Source organism: Oncorhynchus mykiss, chromosome 2, assembly GCF_013265735.2.
Source record: "Oncorhynchus mykiss isolate Arlee chromosome 2, USDA_OmykA_1.1, whole genome shotgun sequence".
NCBI lineage: Eukaryota > Metazoa > Chordata > Actinopteri > Salmoniformes > Salmonidae > Oncorhynchus > Oncorhynchus mykiss.
This window is the reverse complement of record NC_048566.1, coordinates 42,274,621-42,294,416: the sequence shown is the minus strand read 5'-3', so window position 1 is coordinate 42,294,416 and position 19,796 is coordinate 42,274,621. Positions and strand designations below refer to the sequence as shown.

General features: G+C 43.5%; 1 protein-coding gene across 1 annotated transcript in view; it reads right to left on the bottom strand.

The window, feature by feature from the left end:
- LOC110489963 (NADP-dependent malic enzyme) overlaps positions 1-19,796 on the bottom strand; it is a 132,021-nt gene that overhangs the window by 89,541 nt on the left and 22,684 nt on the right. The window contains exon 2 of the mRNA XM_021563003.2: positions 2,909-3,042. Within this exon, the coding sequence (XP_021418678.2) occupies positions 2,909-3,042 (134 nt within the window). The remainder of the gene's footprint in view (positions 1-2,908; positions 3,043-19,796) is intronic.

The window sequence follows — 19,796 nt, the reverse complement described above, 5'->3', positions numbered from 1 at the left end:
TCTGGGTTTGGCGGATGCCAGGAGAACGCTACCTGCCCGAATACATAACACCAATTGTAAAGTTTGGTAAAGGAGGAATCATGGTCTGGGGGCGTTTTTCATGGTTCGGGCTAAGCCCCTGAGTTCCAATGAAGGGAAATCTTAATGCTACATTAATGCTAGCATTCTAGATGGTTCTGTGTTTCCAACTATGTGGCAACAGTTTGGGGAAAGCTCTTTCCAATCTTTTAACATTTATTTTTTATTTATTTAACCTTTATTTAACCTTTATTTAACCAGGTAGGCTAGTTGAGAAGAAGTTCTCATTTGCAACCTGGCCAAGATAAAGCATAGCAATTCGACACATACAGTCAATAATACAGTAGAAAAAAATAAGGAAAAAAAAGTCTATATACAGGGAGTGCAAATGAGGTAAGATAAGTGAGTTAAGGCCATAAATAGGCCATGGTGGCAAAGTAGCTACAATATGGCAATTAAACACTGGCATGGTAGATGTGCAGAAGATGAATGCGCAAGTAGAGATACCGGGGTGCAAAGGAGCAAGATAAATAAATAAATAAATACAGTATGGGGATGAGGTAGATAGATGGGCTGTTTACAGATGGGCTATGTACAGGTGCAGTGATCTGCTCTGACAGCTGGTGCTTAAAGCTAGTGAGGGAGATATAAGTCTCAAGCTTCAGTGATTTTTGCAGTTCGTTCCAGTCATTGGCAGCAGAGAACTGGAAGGAAAGGCAACCATTGAGGAATTGGTTTTGGGGGTGACCAGTGAGATATACCTGCTGGAGCGCGTGCTACGAGTGGGTGCTGCTATGGTGACCAGTGAGCTGAGATAAGGCGGGGCTTTACCTAGCAGAGACTTGTAGATAACCTGTAGGCAGTGGGTTTGGCGACGAGTATGAAGCGAGGGCCAACCAACGAGAGCGTACAGGTCGCAATGGTGGGTAGTGTATGGGGCTTTGGTGATAAAACGGATGGCACTGTGATAGACTGCATCCAATTTATTGAGTAGAGTGTTGGAGGCTATTTTGTAAATGACATCGCCGAAGTCGAGGATCGATAGGATGGTCAGTTTTACGAGGGTATGTTTGGCAGCATGAGTGAAGGATGCTTTGTTGCGATATAAGAAGCCAATTCTAGATATAATTTTGGATTGGAGATGCTTAATGTGAGTCTGGAAGGAGAGTTTACAGTCTAACCAGACACCTAGGTATTTGTAATTGTCTACATATTCAGAATCGTCCAGAGTAGTGATGCTGGACGGGCGGGTAGGTGCGGGCAGTGATCGGTTGAAGAGCATGCATTTAGTTTAATTTGCATTTAAGAGCAGTTGGAGGCCATGGAAGGAGAGTTGTATGGCATTGACTCTCGTCTGGTGGTTAGTTAACAAAGTGTCCAACGAAGGGCCAGAAGTTTACAGAATGGTGTCGTCTGCATAGAGGTGGATCAGAGAATCACCAGCAGCAAGAGCGACATCATTGACGTATACAGAGAAGAGAGTCGGCCCAAGAATTGAACCCTGTGGCACCCCCATAGAGACTGCCAGAGGTCCGGACAGCATACCCTCCGATTTGACACACTGAACTCTATCAGAGAAGTAGTTGGTAAACCAGGCGAGGCAATCATTTGAGAAACCAAGGCTGTCGAGTCTGCCAATAAGAATGTGGTGATTGACAGAGTCGAAAGCCTTGGCCAGGTCGATGAATACGGCTGCACAGTAATGTCTCTTATCGATGGCAGTTATATCATTTAGGACCTTGAGCGTGGCTGAGGTGCACCCATGACCAGCTCTGAAACCAGATTGCATAGCGGAGATTCAGCATGACAATGCCCCCAAGGACAAAGCAAGGTCCATACAGAAAAAATGGTTCGTCGAGATCGGTGTTGAAGGACTCGACTGGCCTGCACAGAGCCCTGACCTCATCCCCATCAAACAGCTTTGGGATGAATTGGAACGCCAACTGCGAGCCAGGCCTAATAGTCCATCATCTGTACCCGACCTCACTAATGCTCTTGTGGCTGAATGGAAGCAAGTCCCCGCAGCAATGTTCCAACATCTAGAGGAAAGTCTTCCCAGAAGAGTAGAGTATATTATAGCAGCAAAGGGGGGACCAACTCCATATTAATGCCCCTGATCTTTGGAATGAGATGTTTGACGAGCAGGTGTCCAAACACATACACTACCATGTCAAATGTAACTTTCAAAATAAAGAAATCATCCCTGTATGATGCATTGTGCATTATATGAAGCTGTGTTTTGTGTCATAGGATGCAAAATGCGTCATATATGGGGATGATTTCTGTATTTTGAAAGTAACAAATCTTGAAATCTTGATTGCTGACAAGCACAACATTTTGGGACTATGTCAACAATGGACTGATGAAAGAAATACCAAAATATAGTTTTTCGGTGGAATTTTCCTTTAAAACAGGAATCAACACAGAGAATATGGTACACCCACCCCCATGATTCAAAATGTTAAAATTCACTCTGCATGACTAACTATGGGCATGTGGTATCAATGACCGAGTTGCCAATGATCAAAAAAATTAGCCTGGGACATAAGCAATACAGCATTACATAATGCTAAACCTTTATGACCCTAATCAGCTGCAGTAGAGACTGAAATCAGCATTTATTTTATGTCTTAAAGAAGACATGTAAAATGCGGTGAAGACGTAAGAGGAGGACAAGGAAGAATGAAGCCATAGAAATTGAGAAAAAAGTAGTAGCGGTTTGTTCAGTAACCAGTAGGGTGCTAGGATGGGTTGAATAAAGAGCTCAGAGGACCAGTCCGTAATCCTTCCCTTAAATCTCAGTCTCTTTGAAGGCTTCCAGGTGTGTGATCTTTCTCTCCCTGCGCGGACAGGCCAAACGAGACAGACGCACACAGGATCTCAGTCTCACCTGTCCAGGTCGTCCCTCTTCATCTCGTAGTTCTTGAGGACCCGGAGGAGCTGAACGTCCTGGCTGAGGAAGCAGGGAGGCAGCAGGCCGTGGATCCCCAGCTGGAGACGTTCCTCCAGGGAGAAGGCCATGCCCTGAAACACACAGAAACGTAGGAGGGACATCTGTTAGACCATCACCATAACACCAGAGCACGGTAGGGGGATCTGTTAGACCAATAAACCACAATCACACCACAGACCACTATTTAAGGCCAATGTGGGCCAGCTTCTGTAGGACTACTGGATGAGAAAGACTGGTTGACATTACTGTATACGGTCCCAACTACTCAACATTATCCTGCTGCTGCTGTATGTCTTGACTATAAACTGTGTACTTGAGTGTATTTTGTATTTTGTCTTTGATTGATAAACTTCACATTACAAACAAGCTTTGTGTAAAAAAAAATGCTATAATAGTAATTCTAAGTGTAAAAGTCTATGGTCTGTGGAATGCTAGGCCTACATTCCAAATAGTTCAAAGTCCAGTTCAAGTCTAAAGTCAGCATTAACTGGAGGAAGAATGGTTTAAACCACAGATCTCATTACCTACTTAAAATGTATCCTCTACAACCCTGCTATCCCCTTTACATTCAACATGACTGGCTGAGACTGCCCTGGTGAAACTTCCTTTGAACTTTTAGCCTAAGTTTGTATAAGCAGGGACATTTCCATCCATCCCTCTTCAGAATCCCTGGAGTGATGACTCAGGCTACTGCGTTACCTGTCCTATCCCAGTGTTTGCTCTGGATGGGGGGGGGGGGGGGGGGGGGGGGGGTTCCCTCAATGAACCCTATTGGCTGATCTGATGTTCTGACTGTCTGCTCACATTCTGCTGTGATGTCCGTCCCCGTGAAGATACACACTGCAGCCATGAGACCGGGCTCTGTCTGACGACCACAACCTTTGACCTTTACCACAACCCTGACCTCCAGACGGGCATCTCGATAAACACACATGTTTAACGTCTGGGTAGTGACCTTGAACACTACTGGATCTGTGAATCAGCTGTTGCCCCTCCTCTCTCACGGAGTCTGGTGGAGGGATAAATAAGGGGATAGGCTCATTGTTATGGCTGAAATAGAATAAATGGAAAGGTATCTGAACAAAAACATGGTTTCCATTCCATTCCAGCCATTACAATGAGCCCAACCTCCGATTTCAAGTGACACCAGTCTCCACTAATCCATAGAAGTGCTGCCACCCGCCCCATAGAGGGATCAGAGTGTGTGTAGCTGTGTGTTTTAGACACTCTGGCTGTATTTTTACATCTATGCATAATAAAATACAAGTCTGCTGAACACATTAGATCCTGTCGCTGCTGGGATGGAATTTAAGTTGTGGTGCAACTTCTGTGTTTTGGAACGCACCCCACGAGGGCTTGGCCGAAATGTACAGCTTTTTCAAGGAATTGGCACTTTTACATCTGGTTGAGGGGTTTGATTACATGGACGCAGAGAGAGTGAAGTAGAAAAGCATACAGTGCAATAAAATGTAGTGTTCTTGACGTTGTAATAACCGTAGGCACAATTTCAAACCTTCGCAGATTTTCTTTAAAAATATATATATATATTATAACATTATTGGGTTCGGTCTCAACTGAACTTGGGGCTAATGAGTCTGGGACAACACAGTTTACAGTGCATGCATACGCAGTGCACAACATCACAGACAGGAAAACAAACACACAAACACACAGATTCCTCTTGGCAGAACATCTGAGGAACAGGATAAGTATTTGCCTGAACACTTCTCAAATCATCAATGTTTTTTTGTAAAATTTCTATCGAGGAGCCTTCACACAGATTCTGTTATAAATACCAGGGGACGTTTGGGCTGAGAGGTTGAGAGCTTGGATGTAATCTATTGTACCTGTGACTTTCAGTGAACCCATGGTCTGATGTCAATGCACTCAATTTCTGTCAGCAGGCCAACAGTGGGTCTAGTCACAGCCCAAAGCCTACACTAGTCATGGATTTCTGGGTGTTCCATACTGCCACATAACAGCACATTATAATACAGTAAAGCCTAAAGTACATCAACCACTTTTGGTCAGATGTAACCACTGTAGCAGTTCCTATTGACATTGACACTTGTCCCTTGTGTTAGAGCTAAAAACACATACAAAAACACACCCTGCACTGAATGCCACTTCATAGATGATTAGGTACAATTCTCGATTGTTCTGCTGTTTAAGAACAATGTTTGTTATTTCAATAAAGTTAATGTTCCCTCTTTGTGCCTGTCCTTTCTCCAGGCTTGACTGAGTATGTACTTAAATGACCTGAGGAGCAGACACTCAATACTGCCAGCTCGGGAATTACTACCTTCCTCATAATCAAAAGATACATTCTATTTTGCTAAGAGCCAGTGGTTGACATCATAAAGGGTGTCTCTTTAGAGGCTTTGGACTGCACTGGCCATTATACAGCTGTTTAAGTGGCTCATACAACTGACCATGAGACATATTGGAGACGAGACTAGAAGCTCTGGAAATGAAGCAAGGTTTTTAAAATACATGAATCGAGCTTCAAATAGTGTGGTGACATTATTATATGAGATCAAGCCTCAGATGTGTGACCGCACATGCCACATGTGTCAAACCAGAGAGGAAGAGGGGATGGAAAGGGATAACTGGGCCAAAAATTCTGTCTTCTTCCAGCAGGTGGCATTTATATTTTTTGCTCCAAGCGTAGAGTTTTTAAAAACGTCCCTTTTTCAGGACCCTGTCTTTCAAAGAGAATTTGTAAAAATCCAAATAACATCACAGATCTTCATTGTAAAGGGCTTAATCACTGTTTCCCATGCTTTTTCAATGAACCATAAACAAGGAATGAACATGCACCTGTGGAACGGATGTTAAGACACTAACAGTTTACAGACGGTAGGCAATTAAGGTCACAGTTATCAAAACAGGACACTAAAGAGGCCTTTCTACTGACTCTGAAAAACACCAAAAGAAAGATGCCCAGGGTCCCTGCTCATCTGCGTTAACATGCCTTAGGAATGCTGCAAAGAGGCATGAGGACTGCAGATGTGGCCAGGGCAACAAATTGCAATGTCCGTACTGCGAGACGCCTAATACAGAGCTATAGGGAGAGAGGACGGACAGATGATTGTCCTCGCAGTGGCAGACCACGTGTAACAACACCTGCACAGGATCGCTAAATACGAACATCACACCTGCGGGACAGGTACGGAATGTCAACAACAACTGCCCGAGTTACATCAGGAACGCACAATCCCTCCATCAGTGCTCAGACTGTACGCAATAAGCTGAGAGAGGCTGGACTGAGGGCTTGTAGGCCTGTTGTAAGGCAGGTCCTCACCAGACATCACCAGCAACAATGGGCATAAACTCACTGTTGTTGGACCAGACAGGACTGGCAAAAAGTGCTCTTCACTGATGAGTCGTGGTTTTGTCTCACCAGGGTGATGGTCGGATTCGCGGTCATCGTCGAAGGGTACGTCATGGTCTGGGGCAATGTGTTACAGCATCATCGGACTGAGCTTGTTGTCATTGCAGGCAATCTCAACGCTGTGCGTTACAAGGAAGACATCCTCCTCCCTCATGTTGTACCCTTTCTGCAGGCTCATCCTGACATGACCCTCCAGCATGACAATGCCACCAGCCTTGCTGCTCGTTCTGTGCGTGATTTCCTGCAAGACATGAATAGCCAGCGAAGAGCCCGGATCTCAATCCCATTGAGCACGTCTGGGACCTGTTGAATCGGAGGGTGAGGGCTAGGGCCATTCCCCCCCAGAAATGTCTGGTAACTTGCAGGTGCCTTGGTGGAAGAGTGGAGAAACCTCTCACAGCAAGAACTGGCAAATCGGGTGCAGTCCATGAGGAGGAGATGCACTGCCGTACTTAATGCAGCTGGTGGCCACACCAGATACTAACTGTTACTTTTGATTTTGACCCCACCCTTTTTTCAGGGACACATAATTCCATTTCTGTTAGTCACGTCTGTGGAACTTGTTCAGTTTATGTCTCAGTTGTTGAGTCTTGCTATGTTCATACAAATATTTACACATGTTAAATTTGCTGAAAATATTGACAGTGCGAGGAAGTTTAGTTTTACTGAGGTCAATGAGAGAGCATCAAATTTGATTAACAAAAATGTAATGGCTTGTTTGCTACATGTGGCTTATTTGATCAAATAGAAGTTTCGTAATGCTTAGGTTGTGTAATGAGTGTAATGATATACAGTTGAAGTTGGAAGTTTAAATACACTTAGGTTGGAGTTATTAAAACTCGTTTTTCAACCACTCCACAAATTTATTGTTAACAAACTATAGTTTTGGCAAGTCAGTTAGGACATCTACTTCACACATGAAAAGTACCTTTTCCAACAATTGTTTACAGACAGATAATTTCACTGTATCACAAATCTAGAGGGTAAGAAGTTTACATACACTAAGTAGACTGTGCCTTTAAATAGCTTGGAAAATTCCAGAAAATGATGTCATGGCTTTAGAAGCTTCTGATAGGCTAACTGACATCAGTTGAGTCAATTGGAGGTGTACCTGTGGATGTATTTCAAGGCCTACCTTCAAACTCAGTGCCTCTTTGCTTGACATCATGGGAAAATCAAAAGAAATCAGCCAAGATCTCAGAAAACAAATTGTAGACCTCCACAAGTCTGGTTCACCCTTGGGAACATTTTCCAAACGCTTGAAGGTACCACGTTCATCTGTACAAGCAATAGCACGCAAGTATAAACACCATGGGACCACACAGCCGTCACACCGCTCAAGAAGGAGACACGTTCTGTCTCCTAGAGATGAACGTACTTTGTTGCATAAAGCGCAAATCAATCCCAGAACAACAGCAAAGGACCTTGTGAAGATGGAGGAAACGGGTACAAAAGTATATATATCCAATGTGAGAAACGAGTCCTATATTGACATTACCTGAAAGGCCTCTCAGCAAGGAAGAAGCCACTGCTCCAAAACCACCATAAAAAAAGCCAGACTACAGTTTGCAACTGCACATGGGAACAAAGATGGTCTGATAAAAGAAAAATACAACTGTTTGGCCATAATGAAGCACGGGGGTGGCAGCATCATGTTGTGGGGGTGCTTTGCTGCAGGAGGGACTGGTGCACTTCACAAAATAGATGGCATCATGAGATAGGAAAAATGATGTGGATATATTGAAGTAACATCTCAAGACAGATCAGTCAGGAAGTTAAAGCTTGGTCACAAATGGGTCTTCCAAATGGACAATGACCCCAAGCATACTTCCAAAGTTGTGGCAAAACGGCTTAAGGACAACAAAGTCAAGGTATTGGAGTGGCCTTCACAAAGCCATGACCTCAATCCTATAGACAATTCGTGTGCAGAACTGAAAAAGCATGTGCGAGCAAGGAGGCCTACAAACCTGACTCAGTTACACCAGCTCTGTCAGGAGGAATGGGCCAAAATTCACCCAACTTCTTGTGGGAAGCTTGTGGAAGGCTACCCGAAACGTTTGACCCAAGTTAAACAATTTAAAGACAATCCTACCAAATACTAATTGTGTGTATGTAAACATCTGACCCACTGGGAATGTGATGAAAGAAATAAAAGCTGAAATAAATCACTCTACCATTATTCTGAAATGTCACATTCCTAAAATAAAGTGGTGATACTAACTGACCTAAGATGGGAATTTTTTACCAGGATTAAGTGTCAGGAATTGTGAAAAACTGCATTTAAATGAATTTGGCTAAGGTGTATGTAAACTTCCAACTTCAACTGTAAGTAGGACACGTTAGGCAGTAGGTACATCCAGCAGGTAGCCTAGTGGTTAGTCGTTGGGCCAGTAACTGAAAGAATGCTAGATCAAATCCCTGAGCTGACAAGGTAAAAATCTGTCATTCTGCCCATGAACAAGGCAGATAGCCTAGGAACAGTGGGTTGTCATTGAAAATAAGAATTTGTTTTTAACTGACTTGCATAGTTAAATAAAGGTTCAAATAAAAAACATCCCGGGCAACTGAGAAAAGAAAACATTGCTTGTTGTTCACGCGCATATCTGCCCTCTCATTAGCTAGAATGCTCCCACATCTTGCCTCCTCTCGGCTGCCATCTATTTTTGAAGACATTTTGTTTCATTCTCAGCGCAGCCACTTGAGTAGCTGGTCAATATAAGTCCATGGTGGACCAAGTGTCTGCGGGTTTTTCGCTCCTCCCTTGTACTTGATTAATGAATTAAGATCACTAAATTAGTAAGGAACTTCCCTCACTTGGTTGTCAAGGTCTTAATTGAAAAGGTAAAAACTAAAACCAGCAGACACTAGGCCCTCCTCGGAATGAGTTTGACACCATAGGCATACGCACACAAGCGCACGCAAACAGCCACACTTGCCCGAACCCGCACACGTACCCACCCATGCACGCACAAACTAGTTCTCTTGAATAATTGTGTGCATTTGGACAAGCATTAAAACAAAACAGTGGCCCACACAGTAGCAGCACTGACACAGTTAGGGGCTTGTCTGTGTCAGAGCTAAATGTCAAGGCATGTCTGAGAGAGTGAGATGACCCATGGACTCAGTCTCATTAAGAATAATTACTCGCACAATTCCGTGGTCGCTCAAAGGCTCCTAGTGTAATATGTGAAATGGAGACCCTCCATGGAACCCAGCCCAAATGAGCAATTAAATTCCCCGACAATGGATCAGGAAGCCTGGGCCGACAGGGCAAGCCACTGAGTAGGGAACTATGGAACCACCTTCCGATTGGGGACATAGATGGCTGGATTGGTGACGTGGAAGGGGGGAGGAGAGAAGGAGCAGGAGGAGAGGGTAGGGGTAGGGCCCTGCTTTTCTGCTTATCCACTGTATGCTTGGATGTCAAGAAATATTATATCGACATGGTCTGCAGCTCCTGGCAGGGTTAACGTGGGAACCGGCAGGTGGATTTGGTGTGTGACTGACTAGCTATATAATCGAGCAGCATCAACCCTTAACTTAGTCCGTAAATAGAACTGACTATCCTCTCAATCAACCACCACAGACCGTGTCAGTCACTACAGCCTGGTGAGGCCCTCCGATAGCTACTGAGGAAAGCCATTCTCCAAAGCGAATCAGATAACAGCTAGAGAGTGATGAGATAAGATGGCGTGAAGGGAAGAGGTGGTGAAGGAGGATTGTGTTCCTAATATGGGTGCCATATTTTAAACTGTTCAACTCACAAACATTTCCACTTGTTTTCCACTTGTTGTTAAGGTGGTGGAGCAGGTATTAGTTTCTTGAGAAACAATGGAACAATGTGTTGTCAAACACCTTTTGCTGTTTCAGTCAGTAACTGGGGTTGAGTTCTGGTAAGCCCAGGCTCCCGAAAGGAAAATATACAATTGGATCATCGTGAGACAAAATAGAAATGGGTTAATAATGATGCTGTTCCCACTTTCCATTAATCATCAATGGAATAGATTCCTTCGTTCTTCGTTGGTGAATGTTTGCACTCACTCAAACACGAAAAAAATATGCATTCTTGACCAAACAGACACACATGCACTACATGACCAAAAGCATGTGAACACCTGGTCGTTGAACATCTTAATCCAAAATCATGGAAATTAATATGGAGTTGGTCCCCCTTTGCTGCTATAACAGCCTCCACTCTTCTGGGAAGGCTTTCCACTAGATGTTGGAACATTTCTGCAGGGACTTGCTTCCATTCAGCCACAAGAGCAATCGTGAGGTCGGGCACTGATGTTAAGCGATTAAGGCCTGGCTCGCAGTTGGCGTTCCAATTCATCCCAAAGGTGTTCAATGGGGTTGAGGTCAGGGCTCTGTGCAGGACAGTCAAGTTCTTCCACACCGATCTCAACAAACCACTTCTGTATGGACCTCGCTTTGTGCACGGGGTATTGTCATGCTGAAACAGGAAAGGGCCTTCCACAAATTGTTGCCACAAAATTGGAAGCACGGAATCATTTAGAATGTCTTGTATGCCTCACAGGTGGCACAGTGGTCTAGGGCACTGCATTGCAGCGCTAGCTGTGCCACCTGAGACTCTGAGTTTGCACTCAGGCTCTGTCGCAGCCGGCCGCGACTGGGAGGTCCGTGGGGCGACGTACAATTGGCCTAGCGTCGCCCGGGTTAGGGAGGGTTTGGCCGGTAGGTACAGTGCCTTGCGAAAGTATTCGGCCCCCTTGAACTTTGCGACCTTTTGCCACATTTCAGGCTTCAAACATAAAGATATAATACTATTTTTTTGTGAAGAATCAACAACAAGTGGGACACAATCATGAAGTGGAACGACATTTATTGGATATTTCAAACTTTTTTAACAAATCAAAAACTGAAAAATTATTCAGCCCCCTTAAGTTAATACTTTGTAGCGCTACCTTTTGCTGCGATTACAGCTGTAAGTCGCTTGGGGTATGTCTCTATCAGTTTTGCACATCGAGAGACTGACATTTTTTCCCATTCCTCCTTGCAAAACAGCTCGAGCTCAGTGAGGTTGGATGGAGAGCATTTGTGAACAGCAGTTTTCAGTTCTTTCCACAGATTCTCGATTGGATTCAGGTCTGGACTTTGACTTGGCCATTCTAACACCTGGATATGTTTATTTTTTAACCATTCCATTGTAGATTTTGCTTTATGTTTTGGATCATTGTCTTGTTGGAACACAAATCTCCGTCCCAGTCTCAGGTCTTTTGCAGACTCCATCAGGTTCCAGAATGGTCCTGTATTTGGCTCCGTCCATCTTCCCATCAATTTTAACCATCTTCCCTGTCCCTGCTGAAGAAAAGCAGGCCCAAACCATGATGCTGCCACCACCATGTTTGACAGTGGGGATGGTGTGTTCAGCTGTGTTGCTTTTACGCCAAACATAACATTTTGCATTGTTGCCAAAAAGTTCAATTTTGGTTTCATCTGACCAGAGCACCTTCTTCCACATGTTTGGTGTGTCTCCCAGGTGGCTTGTGGCAAACTTTAAACGACCCTTTTTATGGATATCTTTAAGAAATGGCTTTCTTCTTGCCACTCTTCCATAAAGGCCAGATTTGTGCAATATACGACTGATTGTTGTCCTATGGACAGAGTCTCCCACCTCAGCTGTAGATCTCTGCAGTTCATCCAGAGTGATCATGGGCCTCTTGGCTGCATCTCTGATCAGTCTTCTCCTTGTATGAGCTGAAAGTTTAGAGGGACGGCCAGGTCTTGGTAGATTTGCAGTGGTCTGATACTCCTTCCATTTCAATATTATCACTTGCACAGTGCTCCTTGGGATGTTTAAAGCTTGGGAAATCTTTTTGTATCCAAATCCGGCTTTAAACTTCTTCACAACAGTATCTCGGACCTGCCTGGTGTGTTCCTTGTTCTTCATGATGCTCTCTGCGCTTTTAACGGACCTCTGAGACTATCACAGTGCAGGTGCATTTATACGGAGACTTGATTACACACAGGTGGATTGTATTTATCATCATTAGTCATTTAGGTCAACATTGGATCATTCAGAGATCCTCACTGAACTTCTGGAGAGAGTTTGCTGCACTGAAAGTAAAGTGGCTGAATAATTTTGCACGCCCAATTTTTCAGTTTTTGATTTGTTAAAGTTTGAACTATCCAATAAATGTCGTTCCACTTCATGATTGTGTCCCACTTGTTGTTGATTCTTCACAAAAAAATACAGTTTTATATCTTTATGTTTGAAGCCTGAAATGTGGCAAAAGGTCGCAAAATTCAAGGGGGCCGAATACTTTCGCAAGGCACTGTAGGTAATGAGTGTTGCAACAGAGGACAGACGATTTCTAGCACTCGGCGCTCCCGTTCTGTGGGCTTGTGTGGCCATCGTAGTTCCTAGATGTTTCCTAGATGTTTCCACTTTACAATAACAGCACATATTCAATCGCTCCCTATCCCAGTCTGCTGTCCCCACATGCTTCAAGACAGCCACCATTGTTCCTGTACCCAAGAAGGCAAAAATGAACTAAATGACTACTGCCCCGTATCACTCACTTCTGTCATCATGAAGTGCTTTGAGAGACTAGTCAAGGATCATATCAGCTCCACCTTACCGGCCACCCATAGATCCACTTGGAGGGCACTCTGAGTGTGGTGTCAGGAAAACCTCTCACTCAACATCAACAAAACAAAAGGAGATGATTGTGGACTTCAGGAAACAGCAGAGGGAGCACCCCCCTATCTACATCGAAGGAACAGCAGTGGAGAAGGTGGAAAGTTTAAAGTTCCTCGGCATACACATCACAGACAAACTGAAATGGCCCAACCCTCTTCAACCTCAGGAGGCTGAAGAAATTTGGCTTCACCCAAAACCCTGACAAACTTTTACAGATGTCCAATCGAGAGCATCCTGTCGGGCTGTATCACAGCCTGGTAAGGCAACTGCACCGCCCTCAACTGCAAGGCTCTCCGGAGGGTGGTGCGGTCTGCACAACGCATCATCGGGGGCAAACTACCTGCCCTCCATGTCACCTACAGCACCCAATGTCACAGGAAGGCTAATAAGATCATCAAGGACCTCAATCTCTCGAGCCACTTCCTGTTCACAACGCTACCATCCAGAAGGCGAGGTCAGTACAGGTGCATCAAAGCTGGGACCGAGAGACTGAAAAATAGCTTCTGTCGCAACGCCATCAGACTGCTAAACAACAAATCACTAACTCAGAGGCTTCTGACTATATTGAGACCCAATCACTGGTCACTTCAATAAAATGGATTGCCAAGAGTGTGCAAAGGTGTCATCAAGGCAAAGGGTGGCTACTTTGAAGAATCCATTACTACATGGTTAACAAACGGATCACTAGTCTCTTTAAACAATTCCACTTTAAACAATGCCACTTTAATCATGTTTACATATCTTACATTACTCATTTCATATGTATTGTATTTTATACCATCTATTGCACCATGCCTATGCCGCTCAGCCATCACTCATCCATATACTCTATTTATATGTACATATTCTCAATCAGCCCTCTAGATTTGTGTATTAGGTAGTCGCTGGAAAATTGTTAGATTACTTGTTGGATATTACGGCACTGTCAGAACTATAAGCACAAGCAAGCATTTCGCTACACTCGCATTAACATCTGCTAACCATGTGCATGTGACCAATAACATGCTGGTTTGCTTCGGAAGCTGGAAGTGGTGTTGGAGGGCCAGTAGGAGGCACTCTTTCCTCTGGTCTAAAAAAAAGAAATATCCCAATGCCCCACGCCAGTGATTGGGGACACTGCCCTGTGTAGGGTGCCGTCTTTCGGATGGGACGTTAAACGGGTGTGCTGACTCTCTGCGGTCATTAAAGATCCCATGGCACTTATCGTAAGAGTAGGGGTGTCAACCCCGGTGTCCTGGCTAAATTCCCAATCTGGCCCTCGAACCATCACGGTCACCTAATAATCCCCAGTTTACAATTGGCTCTATCATCCCCCTCCTCTCCCCTGTAACTATTCCCCAGGTCGTTGCTGCAAATGAGAATGTGTTCTCAGTCAACTTACCTGGTAAAATAACAGATAAATAAATAAATACTAGCTGTGCAGAAATTTGACAAACTGACTTGTTGAAAAGGTGGCATCCTATGCTGGTGCCACGTTGAAAGTTACTGAGCTCTTCAGTAAGGCCATTCTACTGCCAATGTTTGTATATGGAGATTGAATGGCTGTGTGCTCGAATGTATATACACCTGTCAACAAGAGGTGGCTGAAATAGCCACATCCACTAATTTGAAGGAGTGTCCACATACTTTTGCTTTTGTCTTTTTGATTGCTTGCCATAATAGTTTTAAAGTTTGATTGCTGCAAAGCTTTCCTCTTTTGCTTAGAGAGTCGAGGGTTGGGCAGGGTGGACTGGAATGCTTCCACATGTGGCATACCACATCTAAGGTGACCGCACCCTGTGCCAACACGTGTCGCCCGCAGATCCATGTTCCAGGAGCTAGTGGTAACTAAGCAGACCTGTAATCTGCCCATGGGGCAATGCCACCCTCCAGCTCAGGCCACACTGCCACGGCCAAGCCTACCCCAAGAACACACAGTACACAAGGAAACTGGTAATTAGTAGACCAGATGGTGTAAGCATAGAATATAAAAGTATGTTATTTTCAAACTGATAAAAATCCTTCCGTGTATTCCAGAAAGTTCCAGAGTTCAAAAGCAGCGTTGTTTAGGTTATTCATTCTGGAGGGATAGTTTCAGAAGTTTGACTAGCCCTTCTCATACCCCAACCATGTAATCTCACATCTCCCACAAACCAAAATACAGGGAGATGTTCAGGGGCCTGCCTAGTTTAACTTCTTTGGGATAGGGGGCAGCATTTTCACTTTTGGATGAATAGCGTGCCCAGAGTAACCCCTACTCAGTCCCAGATGCTAATATATGCATATTATTAGTATTGTATAGAAAACAATTTGAAGTTTCTAAAACTGTTTGAATGATGTCTGAGTATAACAGAACTCATATGGCAGGCAAAAACCTGAGAAAAAATCCAAACAGGAAGTGGGAAATCTGAGGTTTGTAGTTTTTGAAATCAGCCCCTATCAAATTCACAGTGGGATATGGGTTATGTTGCACTTCCTAAGGCTTCCACTAGATGTCAACCATCTTTAGAACGTTGTTTCAGGCTTCTCCTGTGAAGGGGGGCCAATGGGAGCTGTTTGACTAAGGGGTCTGCCAGCAGCCTCGTTCTCAGTCATTTCACATGGGAAGTATCTCTCGTTCCATTGCTTTTCTATAGACAATGGAATTCTCCAGTTGGAACATTATTGATCATTTATGATAAAAACATCCTAAAGATTGATTCTATACTTAGTTTGACAAGTTTCTTCGACCTGTAATATAACTTTTTGAACTTTTCGTCCGACTGGACCTGAACGTGCTTTTGGATTTGTTAACCAAACACCCTAACAAAAGAAGCTATTTGGACAAATGGTCATAAATTATGGACATTATCAAACAAAACAAACATTTATTGTGGAACTGCGATTCCTGGGAGTGCATTCTGATGAAGATCATCAAAAGGTAAGTGAATATTTATAATGCGATTTATGACTAATGTTGACTGCGCAACATGGCGGATATTTATTTTGGCTGGTTTGGGCTCTGAGCGCAGTACTCAGATTATGCTTTTTCCGTAAAGTCTTTTTGAAATCTGACACAGCGGTTGCATTAACCAGTTGCATCTCTAGGGGCGCTATTTCATTTTTGGATAAAAAACGTTCCCGTTTTAAGCGCGATATTTTGTCACGAAAAGATGCTCGACTATGCATATTCTTGCATAGTTTTGGAAAGAAAACACTATGAAGTTTCAGAATCTGCAAAGATTTTGTCTGTAAGTGCCCCAGAACTCATTCTACAGGCGAAACCAAGATGAAACGTCAAACAGGAAATGAGCAGAATTTCTGAAGCTCTGTTTTCTAATGTCTCCTTATATGGCTGTGAATGCGACAGGAATAAGCTTAGACCTTCTGCTGTTTCCCCAAGATGTCGGCAGCATTGTGACGTATTTGTAGGCATATTATTGGAAGATTGACCATAAGAGACTACATTTTCCAAGTGTCCGCCTGGTGTCCTGCGTCGAAACTGGTGCGCAAAGCCAGGTGCAAGTATTTTTCCATTTGATTGAGAGGAGAAACCATGCTTCCACGAACGATATATCATCGAAGAGATATGTGAAAAACACCTTGAGGATTGATTCTAAACAACGTTTGCCATGTTTTCAGTCGATATTATGGAGTTAATTTGGAAAAAAGTTCGCGTTTTGAGGACTGAATTTTCGGGTTTTTTTGGTAGCCAAATGTGATGTACAAAGCGGAGCTATTTCTAATACACAAATAATCTTTTTGGAAAAACTGAGCATTTGCTATCTAACTGAGAGTCTCCTCATTGAAAACATCCGAAGTTCTTCAAAGGTAAATTATTTTATTTGAAGGCTTTTATGTTTTTGTTGAAATGTTGCGTGCTGGATGCTAACGCTAGTGCTAACGCTAAATGCTACGCTAGCTAGCTACTTTTACACAAATGATTGTTTTCCTATGGTTGAGAAGCGTATTTTGAAAATCTGAGATGACAGTGTTGTTTACAAAAGGCTAAGCTTGAGAGATGGCATATTTATTTCATTTGCGATTTTCATGAATAGTTAACGTTGCGTTATGGTAATGAGCTTGAGTCTGTATTCACGATCCCGGATCCGGGATGGGGAGATCAGAAAGGTTAAGGAGAATTGTATCTAAAATTCCATGCATAACACTTGAATTTTCATCAACATTTATAATGAGCATTTCTGTGAATTCATGTGGCTCTCTGCAATATCACTGCATGTTTTGGAACTACTGAACATAACACGCCTATGTAAAATAAGATTTTTGGATATAAATATGAACTTTACCGAACATGTATTGTGTAACATGAAGTCCTATGAGTGTCATCTGATGCGGATCATCAAAGGTAAGTGATTAATTCTCTCTCTATTTGTGCTTTTTGTGACTCCTCTCTTTGGCTGGAAAAATGGCTGGATTTGTCTGAGTCGGTGACCTAACAATCATTTGTGGAGCTTTCGCTGTAAAGCATTTTTGAAATCAGACACTGTGGCTGGATTAAAGAGAATTGTATCTTTAAAATGGTGCCTAATACTTGTATGTTTGAGAAATTTGATTCATGAGATTTCTGTTGATTTGTATTTGGCGCCCTGCAATTTCATTGGCTGTTGGAGAGGGGTTCCGCTAGTCCTAGACAGGTTAACCTCAAATACACTAAAAGTTTAAAATGTCCAACACTGCAGGAAAGTTCTCCTGCAACAGGGTGATCAAATTAAAATCTTACATCTGTAACACTGCTCATAATTTGTCTCTTCCAACCTGAAGTACAATTTGCCCTCCCGCTGTTGACATTTCCTGAATTCCCCCCTCTTTTCTGTGTGTCCCCTGAGGACTCTGTTTTGGTGGAAGCGAAGCCCCCTCTTCTTGAAGAGAAAAGACCATTGAGCGAGACCTAGGCCAGACACCCCACTCCCCCCAGCATGAGATTACATACAGAAACATAAGCCCTTCATGGAAGACAGATGGATAATGTTTGGCAGAAAAGATTCACTGGCACAAGCATGTGATCAGAGAGGTTTGGAAGGGGGACTGGAGCGCTCTCTGTTCATCCCAGAGAGACGGAGAGCGCTAAGCAGAGCTGACCCCCTGCACCTCCACTGATTCTTTCCCCACTGTAGGGTGTATAGGGCACAAGGGAAGTGCACACAATCGAAAGGACGAAGTGTGGATAAAGACTCATTAACTCTATTTATTGCAATTCCACAGTGTATAGCTCTGGACTCATCAGCCCACAAAGGGCTCTTATTGGCACATCATCGATCAACATGGCCAACTGCTGTATGAAACTGCTGAAGATGATGAAAAGGAACTAAGTGTTGTTGTAGTGTTGAAGCCCTGTGTTCAGCTTTAAGCTGATCTGGCTGGTATTCAGATAGAAATGTCCTCCATAGAGCTGACATGATTCTCTATTCTACATGACAGTGAAGCATTTCTGTTCTACATACAATATTTATATCTGAACACTATGTAACGTTGCAGCCCACTGGAGGTGGCCTTGGAGTTTCTGCTGGGTCTGAAGTAGGCTAAGTCCCAGGGCAGTACTCCGTCTAAAACCCCCCAGCTGACGAAACAGGGAATGAAGGCTATTCCCGTAAAACATAGCCAGCCATCAGCCTAACCACACTATTACTACAACAGGTTCTTCAGACCACACATCAACTGGGTTAAGGTGTTGCATGTGATTGGGGTCCATTGGGTCTTCATTGGTGGACACAGAGAAGGGGTGGATTTGCTTTTCTACTGAAAAGACAAGGAGTCATTGTCTGGAAACCTGCCCATATGGACACCATTATACTGTACTAGAATAAATATGTTTGAGAAATGCAAATGAAGACCATTTGGAAGAGCTGAGACGATTCCAGAACGGCTAATATTGTAAAGTCAGAAAATTGTAAGTTAAAGCATACTCTCATTAGAAGTATGAGTAGTTTGGTTATCTGTAACCTGACTGGGTTTACCACAATCAAACAGCTTGGGTAGAGTCGGACTCACACACCTCATTCCAATATGCTTTCAACAACGTGACACACACATACACAAACTCAGAGAAGAAATCAAGATTGTGCAATGCTACAGAAGCTGTTGTGAAGAATAGTGCTGTTTAGCGCCGACTAAGAGAGGACAAACACACTACAGTACAGTCGTGACCAAAAGTTTTGAGAATGACACAAATATTAATTTCCAAAGTTTGCTGCTTCAGTGTCTTTAGATATTTTTGTCAGATGTTACTATGGAATACTGAAGTATAATTCCAAGCATTTCATAAGTGTCAAAGGCTTTTATTAACAATTACATGAAGTTGATGCAAAAAGTCAATATTTGCAGTGATGACCCTTCATTTTCAAGACCTCTGCAATCTGCCCTGGCCTGCTGTTAATTAACTTCTGGGCCACATCCTGACTGATGGCAGCCCATTCTTGCATAATAAATGCTTGGGGTTTGTCAGAATTTGCGGGTTCTTGTTTGTCCATCCGCTTCTTAAGGATTGACCACATGTTCTCAATGGGATTAAGGTCTGTGGAGTTTCCTTTCCATCGACACAAAATATCTATGTTTTGTTCCCCGAGCCACTTAGTTATCACTTTTGCCTTATGGCAAGGTGCTCCATCATGCTGGAAAATGGTTGGGAGAAGTTGCTCTCAGAGGATAGGTTGGTACCATTCTTTATTCATGGCTGTGTTCTTAGGCAAAATTGTGAGTGAGCCCACTCCCTTGGCTGAGAAGCAACCCCACACATGAATGGTCTCAGGATGCTTTACTGTTGGCATGACACAGGACTGATGGTAGCGCTC